At 36.8% G+C, this 16,631-nt stretch overlaps 2 protein-coding genes across 6 annotated transcripts; both read right to left on the bottom strand.

Moving 5' to 3' along the window:
• Window positions 1-1,021: 1,021 nt before the first annotated feature.
• On the bottom strand, window positions 1,022-6,465 carry LOC103989356 (PHD finger protein ALFIN-LIKE 8). The gene is made up of 5 exons (XM_009408176.3): window positions 6,060-6,465; window positions 5,907-5,939; window positions 3,674-3,902; window positions 1,671-1,797; window positions 1,022-1,574 (listed from the first exon to the last, which is right to left on the bottom strand). The coding sequence occupies exons 1-5, from the start codon at window positions 6,157-6,159 to the stop codon at window positions 1,302-1,304; spliced, it is 762 nt and encodes a 253-aa protein (XP_009406451.1). The 5' UTR covers window positions 6,160-6,465; the 3' UTR covers window positions 1,022-1,301.
• A 1,007-nt stretch (window positions 6,466-7,472) lies between these two features.
• On the bottom strand, window positions 7,473-14,076 carry LOC135581139 (protein FAR1-RELATED SEQUENCE 9-like). 5 transcript variants are annotated; one of them, XM_065114248.1, is made up of 5 exons: window positions 11,794-14,076; window positions 11,242-11,372; window positions 10,170-10,249; window positions 8,321-8,511; window positions 7,473-8,058 (listed from the first exon to the last, which is right to left on the bottom strand). In XM_065114248.1, exons 1-2 carry the CDS (start codon window positions 13,856-13,858, stop codon window positions 11,365-11,367), a joined length of 2,073 nt encoding a protein of 690 aa, XP_064970320.1. In that variant the 5' UTR covers window positions 13,859-14,076; the 3' UTR covers window positions 7,473-8,058; window positions 8,321-8,511; window positions 10,170-10,249; window positions 11,242-11,364. The 5 variants fall into 5 exon arrangements, with proteins under 5 accessions (XP_064970320.1, XP_064970324.1, XP_064970321.1 ...); XM_065114249.1 differs by lacking the exon at window positions 7,473-8,058 and having other exon boundaries at window positions 8,060-8,511; window positions 11,794-13,862; window positions 13,955-14,072; XM_065114252.1 differs by lacking the exon at window positions 8,321-8,511.
• Window positions 14,077-16,631: the final 2,555 nt, after the last annotated feature.

Raw genomic sequence — 16,631 nt, 5'->3', positions numbered from 1 at the left:
AACATGAAAACTTTTATTTAGAGGAGGATCTGGAGGAGACCTAACTTACATGGAAAAGGAAGGATTTCTTTATGGTCTCTAAGCTGCAGTTTAGTGCCAGACTTCCATCATATAGAGTATCTTCTATGACTATCGGATGTTGTTGGAAGTCATGACTGCCAATGCACAAGAAACATGCATAGAATTGATAGCATAAGTTTGTACTAATGAGATGCTGAAGTAGTAAAGATAACTCATCTGTCTACTGTCTACATGCCACAGAAACACTAAATTTTGCATATGTCGTTTAAAAATGGCACATTAGAACATCCACATAGGTCCTCTAGAAGCTCACATGAGCCTGCACTTATAATAACCATACACATTAGAAACATACAACTGCCATATTGATACCACATGGATAGATATTTACATCAATAGACCTAGTGTATTTGTTTTGTGACAGTTTTTTAACAACATAAAACACTCTCCCTACGTAATCTAAAATTCAAATACAAAGAGCATATTTGTTACGGTCTATAATTTTTCAACATCATATGAAAAAATAATTAAGTTTTGTTAGATAAAGAAAAACATTGATGAAACAAATAAAACCAGACTTTGAAGTGTCTACTCACTCTACAACAAAGGCCTTCTAAATAACAGAAGGAAAAGATATAACAAGTTTTCCTTCAGTCGTAGTTTTACAGAGAACATGAAGAATCATAATTTTATGAACTACAAAATTCACAACAAGTGCCGTATAAGCAAGAGATGGGGAAAACAAAAATGAGAATCTTCAATACAAGGATTCTTAAGGAAAACATGGTCCGCATATAAAGGTTCACAAATCTGAAACACCAATTCGCTAACATCAATTGGCTACTGCGGTCTAGTCATGGATGTTACGCATGCCCAAATTACAAATATGTGTTTGCAGAACCTTACTAGCACATTAATTGACTGTTTATGGTGCTGAAACTAGTTGTTTACCAAAAACAGGAACTTCAGATGATAGAACATACATTACGGAGATAGCATGTCCAAAAGCAACAAAATAGATTATCTACAGGAAGCAGTGCATAAGAAAGTTAAGATTTGTTCAGATACAAAATAAAATATAAACAGTTCACTTGGTCCAGTTTGCTAAATACTAATAACTATAAACAACAAGCAATTGTCACACCAACATAACATTAAGTTAGTCTAAGATAATATCATAGAGACTCCAGCATGCAGTCCCAGTAACCGCTGCATCCAAAATGATTCTTCCTTCTGAAGCCCCATATATCTAAAACAAAAAACACATTCTTCCTGTTCATTCAAGGTCGGGCTCTCTTCGTACTGCATGCAGGACATTTGTACTGCTTGATATGCTCAGCCCGTGCAGGCGTGATCCTAACACACTTTCCATGGAACCATTTTTCACACATGTCGCAGCAAATCCAAAACTCATCATTGGCATAGTTGTCCCCGCAGGCACCACACAAAGTGTTCCCATGCTCTTCCTCATCCACATCCTCTCCTTCACTCTCTTCCTCTTTTGGTGAAGGCATCTTTGTGGCCTTTGCATGAGACTCAAATGATCTTGAAGGCTGAAATTACAATGCAGTACACACCAGTAAGAGACAAAGTAAATTGTCATATCAATGATAAAGCGACAATTTACACCAAGCAATCACTCAGACCACCTTTGAACCAGACTTGTTGCTCTTGCCATTGCTATTACGGATTTTCTCTCTCGATTCTTTCTTGGTGATTCCTGTCACAACTTCATAAATGGTTGGAAGACCATTTATCATGTTGAAGAGTCGCTTCCTGAAATTATAGCGGCGGCACAATATATCAAGCAGCAGATGTGTTTTCCTTAAGGTCTCTAATAAAAATGCTAAATGGAAGTATAGTTATGTAATCTACAGGCTAACAACATATCAAGCAGCAGATGCGTTTCTGTGATGGTCTTTTGATTAAAATGCTAAGCACAGTTACCTAAAACTTCATATGGTGGTCAATCTGCCGTATATTAACTACTTGATGTGATTAATGTCTAGAACCCAATAAATAAATAAATAAAACCAGGGAAGTATGGATGCTCCCAATGGTCGTATTTCAGAATCTATCCAAGATAGAATGTTTAGAAGTTCAGTAAATCATTAGCTAGGAAGGCATTATTTACCTTTCAGGATTGATGATCTAACTTCAAGGTATACATGCACAAATCCAAAAAGAACAAAGGAGAAAAAGGGAGAAAGAAACCTTTAGGTGTTTCACATAGCAGGGAATGGTCAATACAAATAGCAGATTATGAACACAGTGCAACAGCATGGTATTGAGATTATGCATGGGAAAGTGAAGGTTGGTAGAATATGGAAATTAGATGCAATAGTAAAAGAAAGTAAACAATATTTAATAGCTCTCATAAGAGTCCCAAAATAATCCCTGCAATTAGCCAGCCTTTTAACCTTCCCCAACATGCCAAATCTAGCTCCAAGATTGCCAGCATATAGAAATATATGTAGTTCACTTTTGATAAAAACAAATAATTCAATCAGCACAAACAGAGGATATGAATAACTCAAACCTCCAAAATGGAGTAGTTTATGCTTTGATTTACTTCTCATATCGTAATCCCAGCTACATATTGAGCCATAGAAGGTAAGGCGTATTTAGTGGGCTTTGATTTAAGAAGATAATGCAACCTCATGTCAGAATTATGAAAACTGAGGCCCAAATATTACCAGAAATCTATTATCATAATTCACTATCAATTTTCGCAAAAAGCAAGTTTACATGTAGTGAAAAAGCAGTAAGAAAATCCTTCTTAAAGCTTTTAGAAATCCAGAATTCAGATCCATTCCTGCATGAGGGTTCTCTGGTTTGTCCAATAAAATAGGCTTGTGTCAGTCTAGAAGCTCACAGCATTAGCAAAGAACTATTGCAATAAGCTTAACAATATAAGTTCTGCAAATGCTGCAAATAGGCAATGACATACAGCCTTATGGTAAAATAGATACGGAATGTTTACAAAAGAAGCAGACAATATAAAGATCAATTCACATAAATGATAAAACTACTTGTTCCCAAAGAGTTCGGAAGAACAGCTGTAGTTGTCATGGTTGTTATAGCTGTATATTTGGTACATTTATATAAACAGAACCGCAAAAATATTGATATATAAGTTACAAAAGATATCATTTAATTGCTCTCAGCAAACAATTTTCTCCTTTTCTTCAAATGTCATTCAGCTCGGATTAAAACTTATGATACCAGTTTAATCAGAATATTCAGTTTTGACTCAAATTTTTATTTAATTAACAATATATGTCGTTGGTAAGAGCCCAAACCAAAACCCAAATGCAAATGTTATTCTGTAAAGTGTCAGCGTAATCAGGAACATGACTAACACCTGACAAAATAAAAAAAAGCGAAACCTAATACAATTTCAAATTTCATGCCAGAATAAAAAAAAATTAAGGAAGATCAGTGTCTTTAAGCAGACTTCACTCAAGTGCTTTGTCTAAAATGGAACAGAAAACTAAAAAGGGCAAAATTACTTGCATCAATGAAGTATAGAGACTTCCCAATAGAAAAACATCCTGGAATTGGAAGTCTTAGGTAAAAGGCAAAAGCTTTAGTAATAGTCATAGCACAAGCTGCTAATTGAAAGTAACAAAACTCAAAGAAAAGAGAATACCTTGACTCCTTATCAAAACCAAAGCGTGCCCCAAAGTAAAAGGAAACAGCCAACAACCATGCATCACTATGAACTGCAACTAGCGACAACCAATCCTTTTCATCCATTCCATCCCGAGCAAAATTAATGCCTAATGCAGGTTCTGGAAGCTCAGGAGGAACTTCCTCAGCTGGCAAGTTCACTTCCCACGTCTCATTAGGCAGTCCATATAGACATAAGTTCTCCTTTTCTGCAAAAAAATCTCAATCTTTACATATTTCGCAATAGATTTTCATCCAAACAAATTTCCATGAGTCTGCAGGTTTACACCTTTGTCCTTGAAATAAAATTTTCTCATCTAGTGCATAATTTTAAAAGTAGGCAACAGCTAGAAGTCCAAGTCCATTCTGGACCATAATGATCTCCATGTTTCTAAAAATAAAAATAAAAAGGAAATCTTTATTTATTTTTTCATGTCCAGTGATCAACGCTTTATCTCATTGGAAGATTGAAAATCGAACAGTTGCACTATTGCAAAGATTGATGGTCATAAAGCTCAATGAGTTTAAACTTTAAAGTTGATAATTAAATATAATGGAAGCATAAACCTTCTAACATTTTAGAAATTAAGAAAATTTTCTAGCAGACAAAACAGTACAAATGAAGTTATGAACATGCGTCACTCTTTATTTTCATATAACAAGCCGGTACATCATTTGATCTACAACCAATGTTTAAAATGATCGATTCAATGCCTATGAATAAAAATAATAATTTTTTGACATTAAATTTCGAAGCATAATAGTTATCAAGAAAGATGGATATTTAGCCTAAAGACTTCTGGATTTATGTATTAAAGCTCCAGGTCATCAATACCATTTGTTAGATGTTGCAATTGCATGATACCTCTCATATGCATCCTTAGGGTAAATTTACCTAGTCCTGAAAAAATAAAAATGGAATATTTGTCATCCAATAAAAAAAATTTAACTATTGATTAATTTGGTCAATTTACTATTAGCTTCTGAAGTGACTATTTTGTTATCATATTCTCAAGGCATCCATCTTCTCATGAACCTGATGCATTTCTCCTCCACAACTCCATTCCGGTCGTCATTTTCCTTTTGGTTTTCCTTTTGTCCCCCTCTTCACTTCCATGAATTTATTTTTTATTCTAGTCAGATCCACTTCCCATCCTTCATTGTTCCATTTAGGGCCTCTGTGCCTACTGCCAGACTCATACTGAGTGTACCTAACCTTAAAGTTGCACAATAATCTAGGTTGAAGAGCCGACCAAAGTTCCTTTTGGATCGAACCTATCTCTCATATATGTTTTCTGGACAATTTTATTTTTATTTTGCTTTTTTCTCTTTTCCTTTCTTATTGTGGCACTTGATCCAGTCAACCATTGTTGAACATTTCCTTGGAAGAGCAGCCCATGATTAACAATGAACCTCACTGTGCAAAAAAGAGCATTACATGTTCCTTCAACACTATCTTCCATTCATATTACTGATGCATCATGAAACCGTATAAACAACATAAAAGAGTGCATCATATCATCTCTCAACCATTTCTCATAAGACGTAGAACAAAAAGCCAAAAGAATTCTCTTGCTTCATGAAAAGCAATATAGCATAATGGTCATATTACATCAGGCCTCATGAAAAGCCTGATGAGATTCTAGGGACTAGTATGCAATATTAAAGATTCAGAGGATTAAAACGCAAATCCAAAACAGATGGCAGTAAAACAAAACTCAAGAAAAGTACATAAGCGATTTCCCAAATAGGCCCTTCATTTTTTCATTTAACCCACTTAAGGCCTCATTTTTCTTCTATTCACACCTAAAAACCCTCCACCCTCAACAGGATAACTAAAATATAGATATTATACAATAATAAAACAAGGCGAGGCTTCAAGTGGAAAACCAAGAAAGAAGTGATTTTTTCCAGGAAAATGCCAAATAAGAATCAATTCCCAAAAACGATTAAGAAAACAAGAAGCAAAAAAGTAAAAAAAGAGCGCAAAAGGCACTCAACATCTTAGCCACTAAAAATAGTCCGGTCTTGGGCTCTGACAAAGAAAAAAAAAAAAAAAAAAAGAAGCTACCCTCTCTCTCTCTCTCTCTCACTCTCCTCCCTTTCCTCTTCAACGAAACCACGAGATAAATGAAGGGAGCGGGACCAGAACCGTCTTAACTCCATGATATATGCTGACGTCAAAGGACGGAACCAAGAACGAGAGACCTCACCAGGATCGCATTGCCGGTAGAACTTTTCCACATCTGCAAAAAAGAGCAATAAGTAGCAATATTACTCCGAACAATCACTGAACAAAATCACCTGCGTAAAAGGACGCAAATCTGAAGAGAGAAGACAGGAAAAAAAATCGATTTTGTTAGTACCAGTTGTGAGAGCCTTGACTATTCCGGCCCGCCGGCCTCGGAAATCCCTAAAGACCTCCTCCGGCGACCGCTGATTGCAGCCCCCCGCACCCCCTTCCATTTCCTACGCCAGATATCCCCGAATAACCTTCCTCTTGGACTATAACGACGACTCGGAAGCCGAATCTCGCCACCAAAGTGCTCCTCGAAGGCCAGAAAACACACACACACACACAGAGAAGAAGAAAAAAGAAGAAGAAGAAGAAGAAAAGTAGGATTTCTTCACCGACTAGGGCTACGGTTTCCTTCCAATAGCGGGAGAATCCGATCAAGTAGGGGGAGAGAGAGAAGAAAGGAGAGCAGAGGAAGAAGGAAAAGGTAGGCTACGGTTTTGAAGAGTTTCTTTTACCTTATTTTCTCTTTATTTTTCTTTTCTTTTTCCTTCACCAATCTACTAATAATTCGAAGGATTCTGCTCACCGCGGTGACCTGACACCTTTCAGGTCAAGGAGCAAAATAATGCTTGTCCTTTTGCACATACAACCCTACATAAAACAATATTTGTACTTCTAAGGGTCATTTCCAGAGAATTCTTGCACATATACCCTTCATAAGATTTATATTCACGTTCATATTCTTCAACAAATTTATTGATGCAATAGCCAAGGCATTTAGGGTTATGCTTTTGCTTCCATTTAGAATGCAAACGTATCTAACGATCAAACGATTGACCATAAAGAAAGGAAAATTAAGAGTAATTCTCAAATAGAATTATTATGCATGTATCTTACCTTAAAATAAGAATTTTTTTTGTATATTTAAACCTACTAACGTCATGGAAAATTAAGACAAAATCTACAACTTGTACTAAGTGATCTGTAAATTTTCCCTGCTTAGGTTTAGATAATTTTGACTGCGGAATCTACAATGGCCTAATCATTTAATCATAAGGGTGCATTAGACAAAATTAAGACTATAGGGATTTTTTTTGCATGTTGATGACAATAATGGTAACAGTAGAATGCACAAGCATAATTCATATAGATGATATAAAGATACATGCAAATATCACTGTTATGAAGGATATGCATGAAAACACTTCTAACAAATTACTTCTCTTTCCAATCATCATCACATCAATAGAAGCAACAGAGAATTACTACCATGTTGAAGAGCTGCATAAAGTTAAGCAAGTCAGCTATCAGCTGATTGGGCATCTAACATCTGTTGCTATAGTGTTTCTCTTTTTTTTCTTTTTTTTTTTTTGCCTATTTGACAAAAGAAAAAGAGATATTGAGTCGAAAGTTAATACTTACTGCTAGTTGTTCTTTTCAGTGAGTCTATGTCACGCAAGCAGCAGATATAACATCACTTCAACATATAAATTGTGAATGAAATTTCAATCTTCTTCAAATAATAATTTAGAACACAAGATTAATGTTCTAAAAATATCATAACATTGTTAATCATTGTCATAACAAGTGTAGCACACCACTAAGGAACTGTGCTAGGAACAAAATGACAAGATAGTCCAACACAAAACTCATATCCCCAGCACACTTGAGGTAGCATATCCATCATGAAAGCTTGTATACAGCTTAATTGAAGGCATTTGGTTAGATTTTCTTACACTGGAATATTTTCATTGGCTGTATCAGCTATCTCTCAGCTGTTACTATCCCGACCCTGGTGTTTCAACATCTGTCTTTTCCGATGCTTTATCTATCCTAGCTCTTCATCCACACACAGTTTAAACCAAATATATATGAAGAGTTACTTGAGCTTTTCCTAGCATGGCACATCCAGCATTATAACATTCGCCAAAGTGCAGCTTTGCAAAGAATAAATATTATAACAAACCGCAGATAAAATTCTTTAAACACTTCACAATAATTTTGTGGTAGGATTGATGTCCATAAACAAACTACTGTCAACAGGCTAACTCCAAGCTTTCACCAAATCCCTCATGAGTGCAAACATTTGGGGTTGAAAGAAACAGGACACTGTGGAACAGGAATCACTGAAATACAAAAAGGTGTCATCACTAGTAATTTTCAGATAATACAAAAAACCAAATCCATATAGGATTTTGCTAGTAGAAAAATCCGAATGGATACATCTGCAGCAAGTAATATTAAAGCAATATGATACTAAAGCAATCGGGCTAAAAGCGGCCATACAAGTTAATGATGCTTGACAAAACTGCCATTAATTAAATTAAGTCATCTCCTAAATATATGTTACATGAGCAGAACCTAGCCAATAGCACTGGACATGAATACCTTGGTATCACGTTTTGATACGATGGACAATCATCCTACAGCTTTTGGAAGTTGCTTCTAATGATGAGATTTGTGCATCACTGTTATGCCTGTAGCTGAACCAGAAGGATCACCAGTTGGTCAAATCTCAGGATGAGATCTACTGTTTCTTTAATGCCCTCAGTTGTCAAGCAACAACAATCGCTATGCACCTAATGACAACATACAAGTTGTAGAAATATCAATTGATATTCTCACATGCTTAATCGTAGTTGTCGAACCCTGAACGAAAGGACTACTAAGCTAGCATGCACAAGATTCATATCATGTAAAGTAGGTCTACAAATGAACCAAGGGTTCCACAATATTAAAATTCAGACCAAGCATCAAATATAATACAAAGAATACACTGGATGATATATGATAACTGTCTCCTGTACTCCAGTCGAAAGCCACTGCTTTGAACATTAAATACTGCAACAATTATAGATGGCCAGAAGACCCAAAGTCATCTGTCAGGACAAGGAGTTATCTTGTTCTCATTTTTCCCCTTTACCTTGTTGAAAGGCCACAAAACCCTTTTCATACTCTTGAATTCTCGTGTGATGACCAACTCAAATAATCAGATGCAAAGTCAATGTACACAAGTCCTCTTCCACTTTGCATTAGGAGGCAAAGAGATATAATTTCCATCAACAACCATTTGGTGGCTCCTGCTGATATACTTACCAGGATCTGATGTGTCAAGTCTAAGCATTGGATTAAGCTCTAGAGGGGCATGTATGCATATCACATATTAAAACCTACGAAAGAAGACCAATATGGATTCTATTTTGTGTTCTAAAAGAGTGATAATATCACACTACACAGATATGGATAAACTTTTACAGTGAGTTTATATATAGAGAGAGAGGTGGTTTTAGATGGATGTTTTGAAAGTGAACTGTAAAAGTGCTAGTTATAGCATTAATATCCAAATCCCTTCAAATTCAGAAAATCTTCCTATCCAAAAATGAAAAAACAATGTCCCTCTTTCCCACCCAGCTAACCTCGTTTCTTAGTTCCCTTCCTTTTTTGTCATTTTTTTCCTCTCTTCATCTTCAATTCACTTACCATAAAAAGCAAAATGCATATATGTGCCTTTGTTAGACACTATTCAGTTCCCAATTGAAAACCAGAACAGAAGATAATTGTATGAAATTAGAAACTGACTTAGATATAGTGGAATAACCATAACTAACTTGTCACTTGTTCTCAATAAAATCATCTGATTTTAGAAGAGGAAAAAGTTCCATTACTCAGATGACTTCTGGATTCTTAGTGACATATTCATGAAGGAAATGCATTGGTACCAAAATAAGCTGTTTAATATGAAAAGATGCTGGTTCATTATTTGACAATTTAAGCCAGACAATTAGTTTTCAAGCACAGTTAAATGAAAAACCATATTCTTATAAAAAAAAGGCCTAGTGATCCATCATCATGGAACCAGCCATTATTACACAGGCAGTTGTGGCAGAATGAGAGCAATTAACCAAAAGTTCAGTTTCAAACATGACAGTCTTTTAGAGTACAAGTTCAACAAAAATCAATCAACCATATTACGATTTAAGTTTATTGCACAGTACTGCACATTATTAAACAGTGAATGCCAAGCTCAAGTCAACTTGCACAAGTTCAAGCTAAGTTTACTAAATATCAGCATTTCATTGTTTCAGATGTACTAATCAACTAACCAGACCTAGAAGTACCAAACATAAATAAGATAACTGCCAAACAAGTAAAGGAAAAAACCAATGCAGGCAATGGAAATATCACAGTTGAAAGATATAAAACAAGAAAATGTGGCTAACTCCACAACAGAACATACCATTGCACTTCTTCCAACTTAATGATGGTTTCCTTTTCTACAAATACTGGTGCGAGACTCGATTATTAGTAAAGGAATCACTGCAAAATATCACAGTTTACTCCAATGAAAAGCAAGATATACAGGTTACATCAAAAGAAAAGGTAAAAGTCAAAGGAGCAATAAATTACTGAGTTAATTAAAAGGTAATAAGGTAAGTGCATGTCAACACACATCAAACAGACAAACACATGAAAAACATGTCAGATGTTCCAAATCTAGAGCCTATTGTGAACTCTGGTCTGGCACTAAAATAACAGCCATCTGGCATCAAACTAGAAAATGAGCAAGACAGATAGGAAGTAGCAGCAGCAACACATTGTTAAGAAAGTTTTCTTTACTAGCATATGATGAGTAAGGAGGCAAATGCAATGACAACCAATCATAAAAGATTGTAAAAACAAGCTCGATAGCAGCATGACATCGTCTTCCATATCCATCCTCTTGTTATGCAATATCATGAATGGAATACTAAATTCCTGTTGACCCTTTCAAGAAATCCTTTAGATGAATTAAACCCACTAGAAAAATATATTGTATTTTAATGAAAAATCCAAATACACAGTGTTCCAATATGAAAGCACATGAGTTTAAAAATATCACATCATGTCTTGCAGGAAGTTAGAAACAAGCGAACTATATCAAAGTATACGGAATCTTAAACTATATATATATTTTTTATCTCAAACATTATCAGGTAAATTAGTCTGCAAACAGTTCTATGAGACAAGCTGTTAGCAACTAGCATCAACAGCCCAATATTTAGTTTAAGGCATCATTTTTCAGAAGGGCAAACACAAGGTTTCTAAACCCAATAACAAATATCATGATGCACAAATATTGGAAATTAATCACTAGAGTCTCAAACCGAAAAAAAAAGAGCCAATGACCAATATTTACTAATCAGCACTATTGCCAATCGACCAATCAAGTGGTAGAATGTCATCCTCACAAATGTTCTGCGAAGAACAGAGTGCAATATCCTACACTGCAGTGCATGAGAAAAGAAAAAAACGAAGAATAGTGATCTCACATTTCAAGATTATGTCCAGTATCACTGTCTCAATATGCACTGCAGCAGTGAAGTTGTTCTTTAATCAGTTCGCCAACCACCAGAAATTTTATCCTCATCAACAATTATCATAGGGAAATTACTTCACCTTCCTGATATAAATTATCAAATGGAGGACAACAATGAATATAAGTTCAATGAATTTATAAGGCAACGAAGAAAGTTTACAGAAAATAAACACATGGTTACTATAAGACCTTTCACGTTATAGGTCTACTAATATGGGTTAACAAGTCTGCTGCATTACACTGCAGTCAAAAGCCCAATGGAACAAAATTACTTAAACACATCAAATTAATAAATCATGACCAATCCAAGATACTTGTTAAATTAGATATATACAGAATATATCCAAGCTCAACAATGGACTGGTTCGGTAATCATACCATCAGTCCTCAACTCAGTTACTTGCTTTCAGCTAATTGAATCCTAACCTTCTCATTTATTTTGTTAAGACTAGTCTAATGCAATGAGCAACAATAAGCTCATTATGTTAAATAAATAACAACTTACCTGGTCTGTTGAAGAAGGAACCTTTCTTAGTAGCTAAGACTTCAGCAAAAGCCTTCTGCAAAGCGCCCTTTGCAACTTTATATATTACTGCTGAGGTAGCCCCTTCCTCTGCAAACTTAATGGCATCACGACAGAGATCATTGCACCTCCAAGCCAAAGCTTTTCGAGAATTACGTTGACATAAACCACGATCTTCACAAGATAAACCATTACTCTTGGCATTCTTCATCCATCTTCTCAAGATATAATCATCTGGAAGTGTAAGAACACTAACTACTATCAGCACTCCTAACACATGCCTACAGAGGATGCCTGAGAACTCAAACATGAAACAGCTACAGGTTATGTGCTTGTTGGAAGCATTATATGTGACCATGTATGCTTTACTGGCATCCTCAATTTTAGTCACCCGATACATATATTCAACACCATCTGCAACTTTCTCCTTTAAAAATCCTGACGACCCTGCAAATTCCTCCTGAAATAAGTCGAATATGGATTTTGTGTAAACTTCTGATGCTTGTTTTTCCATCGGTGATGGAGTCCTTAAAACAGGCCTTGTATGATTTGCATCAAAGTCTGATTGTAGTTCCTTCTCATATTGCCCAGCCATAGCTTTATCAAACTGAGAAACTAGATCACGCAGAGTGGTCGTTGTGATGGAGTGTCTCTGGAAAAATTTGTGCATGGTCTCCAATTTTGGAGTCCCAAAAAATTCCCCAAAGAATGTTCCTCTAAAGAACAAAGGAATCCATTTCTGCCGAATTGCATAAAGGGCTTGCATCCACATATTGTCCTCCAAATTATATCTATCGATTAGTGACCTCCAACAGGAATCAAATTCTTCGACACTTTCACATTCATTCACACATTTCTTAAACTCAGCCTTAAATGAAGGATGTATCAAATAGACACCTGAAAGCTTATCCTTGCACTTGCCAAAAATGTCCCTCTTGCAGAACCTATGCCGAACATTCAGGAACACTTTGCTTGCAGCCACCGCCATGGACTCATTATAGGCAGTGATGAAAGACACCGGGCAACGTCCGCTCATCAATCCAAGCCATGTCTCAAATAGCCAAGTGAAAGAAGCCTCACTCTCATCCGTCATAAATGCACAACCGAACACAATAAGCTGCCTATGGTGGTTAAATCCAGTAAAAGTTGCAAAAGGCACCATGCGCTTGTTCTTCTTACAGGTCATGTCAAAAACAACTGCATCACCAAAATAGCTATATGCCATCCTTGCTCGGGCGTCAGCCCAGAACACATTCGAGACACAATTATTCCGGTCAACTTGTATTGCATAAAAGAAAGCAGGATTCTCTGCCTGCATCCGTTTGAAGTACTCCAGGAGGCTCTGTGCCACGCCACCACCAGGACCTAGCCCACTCTGCTGTGGCTCTGTGGCGGGGGAGACAAGAAGCTCCCAAGGCTTCTTGGCTAGCTTCTTCTGAACAGCAGGCGATTGCTTAGGGATGACGCCGAGGGGATGGCAATGGTCAAGCACACACCTTGAGATGGCCCACCGGCCGTTCTCACGACGGTTGACCTGGAGCATGGCGTTGCAGCCCTCGCGGGAGGAGGTGCGGTTGCGCCGCTTCTTGGTGAGGTCGAAGGGGTCCTTCTTCGTTGGCCGGCCCTGCTTTGAGCAGACGAAGCGCCTCATGATCACGGTGTCGTCGACCCGGGAGGTGAAGGATTTGCTGTTGCGAATCCGAAAGCCGACGCGCTCGGCGTAAGCGGAGTAGAAGGCCCTGGCAGCGTCCGGGGAGTCGAACTCCATTCCCATGGCTGGCTCATGGAGATCGCCACAGGCCACCTCGGCCACGGCCTCCATTTCCACCGCGGCGGCGGCCACCAGCTCCCGCCCTTCTCCGGAGACCGGACAGTCTTCCGGCTGGTTAGCGAGGAGAACGGCGATGGAATCGTGGTGCAGGGGGTCGACGGCGATGGGCTGGTCGAGATCACATTCTCGGGGTTGGATTTGGATCAGGGGTTCGAGCTCACCTTCTTGAGAGTTATCGAACTCCATGGAAGGGTTGAGAGTTCCGATGCTCTCCATCAAGCTTCACAGCCACAAAAGCAATAATATCACCAAATCTCAGCCAAAGAAGACAGAGATTTGCGTAACAATAGAGGATTCGACTCGGGTCCGTACGCAGCTGCGCTCGATCTTGAAGAATGTTTGGGGAGTTCAATCTCCTTCCATGTGGGATTGGGGGCGTCGAAGAAACCCTAATTTGCTCGCCGAGACAGCCGCTGCGATTACCTCCACCACGTGATCCGCCGTCTAGAGATAACTTATCCAGAGCCGGCGGACTGAGGGACCATCAGTGATCCGGAAACACAGCACCGTTCGATCCAAGCTTTCCATGATGAACGATTTAGATCCGCGACTAACGCGATCAAGGTCATCGCTGGCGATCACCGTTGAGATCGGACGGTGATGATGAGCCCTATTTTTTTGGCTTTTTTTTTTCTTTCCAATGTGAGAAAAATCCTTGACAATTAAGAATAAGCCATAAATAAATTCTCCAAATCCCACAATCTATAATTATATCTATAATTATATTTTTATTCCTTGTTCAATAAAGTTGGTAAAAAACTTCATGCCATATCAAAAAAAAAAAAAAAGAAGGAAATTTCCTGCTTCTGTGAAAAACATCCTCAATGAAAATCTTCAAAGTATTTTAATAAGAAATATTGTTGTCTGTGTGATGAGTTCTAAATTTTTTGACTTTTTTTTTTGGAGTAATTATTAACTATTGATATCAGATAAACGTACAAAATAATAGTTGTTATACTGATACGCCTACCTATGAATTAACATACATTTAGGTATGAAATGTTCATCTAATCCTTTTAGATTGTATTACAGTATTTTCAGCAATATTAAAAAAATTATAACATAGTATAAAAATATTATTGCATGATATTTTTTTATATATTTTATAAAAATATTATATTTATAGGATTTTTATACTTATGGTATAATATTTTTAACAATGCTAGTAAAACATTATAGTTTTTATTTTTAGTAATACTAGGAAAACATGGTAAGGTAGTATAAAAATATTATCACATAGAGATTTTTAACTACATTATAGTGTTTCTCTGGTATTAACGCAATATAAAAGATGACTTGGTTCATGTATTGATCGATCCATAGAATAAATAATAAAAAATAAGTAGGTGGCTTGGGATATTTCAAGTATTAGTAAAAGAAGATGTGCTGTTTGAGAGTTTTGGAAATGGGAGTGTTCTTTAAAAAAAAAATCCAAAAAGAGAAATCTTTTTTTTTTCAGAATATATATATTTTTAAAATTTTTTAATATTTCTAAACTATATATTTATAAATTAACAAAAATATTATCTTCTTTATCCACCTCTTCTTTTTTTCCTTCTTTTTCCCCCATTTTCTTCGTCCTCTTTTAAGGACGACGTTAAGAGGGCGATAATATATCAATAACAATATTATTTGTAACTAGTAAAGTCGACAACAACATAAAGAAGAGTCTCAACAAAGTTTGAAATGATGTGGATCACATGAGGGGAGAGTATCGATGAAGAATAGAGTGATGATCATCGAAGGGGAGAGCATCAATGAGAAAGGAATGTGGGTTAGGGGAGCATCAATAGTGAGAAGTACAAGTTAAGGGGTGACAATTTGCAATAGGGAGTGTGAGTTAAGGGGTAATAATTGGAGTTATGGAGTGTAGGCTAGGGGGTAGCAACAACAATGAGTATGTGGCTAAAGGGTTATAAAAGATCGCAAGTTAGGAGATGACGATCAATGACAAGGAGGGTAAATTTTGGGGGAGGGGGGAGGAGGAGGGGAGCATGAGTTAAGGACAGATAAGGAGCATGGGCTAAGCGACGATAGGAAGCATCGAGTAAAAGATGACAAATGCCACCAAGGAGTATAAATTGAATGAGTGTCAATGACGATAGGGTGTGTAGGCAACGATCATAAGGGTCGTAAGGAAAGAAAAAAAAAAAAGATAAGATCGATATTAAAGAGATTATAAATAGTATAATATTATTTTATTAATTTTTAGAGATTATAAATAGTAAAAAAAATCATAAGTTAAAAAAAAGATTCTAAATAATAAACTTAGTATGATTATGGGTGATTTTTCAAAAATATACCATTGTATTTTCCAAATAATTAGTCTCATTTTGATTTTTTTTTTAAATCATATCCCTAATTTGAAAACCATCCAAATTATCTCTCCTTCACCCTCGTTGTCATCGATTGCCCCACTAGACCCATCATCACCGCCATGTGTCTTGCATCGCCTCCCCTTCCCTTTGCTTCACCGAAAGTCATCGTCCTTCGCACCTCCTTCTTCGGGCAAGGGTTACGGACAGTAACTCTAGTTAGGTAAAGGGTGATGATAAAACAAATGGTCGATAGTGACTCACGTGCTCTCTCTCTTTCCTTGTACAAGGGTTACACATGACAATTTTGGTCGAACTAAGGACGATAATAGAGCAAGGGCTAACAACGACTCTTGTGCCTTCTCCTTCCCCACGTGAGGTTACAAGTGACACTACATGTGACAAGGAGGAAGAGATGATAATGAGTCCGATGGGATAATCGATGATGATGACAATGTTTAAAAATAGATTAAGGTAGAGGAATGATTTAAGTATATTTTGAATTAAAAGGTATTTAAGAATAAAATCAAAATATGAAAAATCCTCAAAACAAAGATATTTTATAGGGAAATCGCATCTCGCCGACCGACCGAACCCATCACAAGATCTGAAGAATCCAATGCAACCCCACGTGTCCATGTCAACATTTCTAAGTCAAAGGAATGCTCTCCGGC

Source organism: Musa acuminata, chromosome BXJ2-6 (genome assembly GCF_036884655.1).
Source record: "Musa acuminata AAA Group cultivar baxijiao chromosome BXJ2-6, Cavendish_Baxijiao_AAA, whole genome shotgun sequence".
NCBI classification, from domain to species: Eukaryota; Viridiplantae; Streptophyta; class Magnoliopsida; order Zingiberales; family Musaceae; genus Musa; species Musa acuminata.
Note: the sequence above shows the minus strand (reverse complement) of the source record. Positions and strands in the feature narration are given on the sequence as shown.

What these genes read in the sequence shown, in the direction of transcription:
- LOC103989356 (XM_009408176.3), bottom strand. Translation starts at nt 6,159, where the DNA reads ATGGAAGGGGGTGCGGGGGGCTGCAATCAGCGGTCGCCGGAGGAGGTC. An exon ending in GGTTTTGATAAGGAGTCAAG is followed by an intron (nt 1,798 to 3,673) that starts GTATTCTCTTTT and finishes CTATAATTTCAG; the next exon opens with GAAGCGACTCTTCAACATGA. An exon ending in GCAACAAGTCTGGTTCAAAG is followed by an intron (nt 1,575 to 1,670) that starts GTGGTCTGAGTG and finishes TTGTAATTTCAG; the next exon opens with CCTTCAAGATCATTTGAGTC.
- LOC135581139 (XM_065114248.1), bottom strand. Translation starts at nt 13,858, where the DNA reads ATGGAGAGCATCGGAACTCTCAACCCTTCCATGGAGTTCGATAACTCT.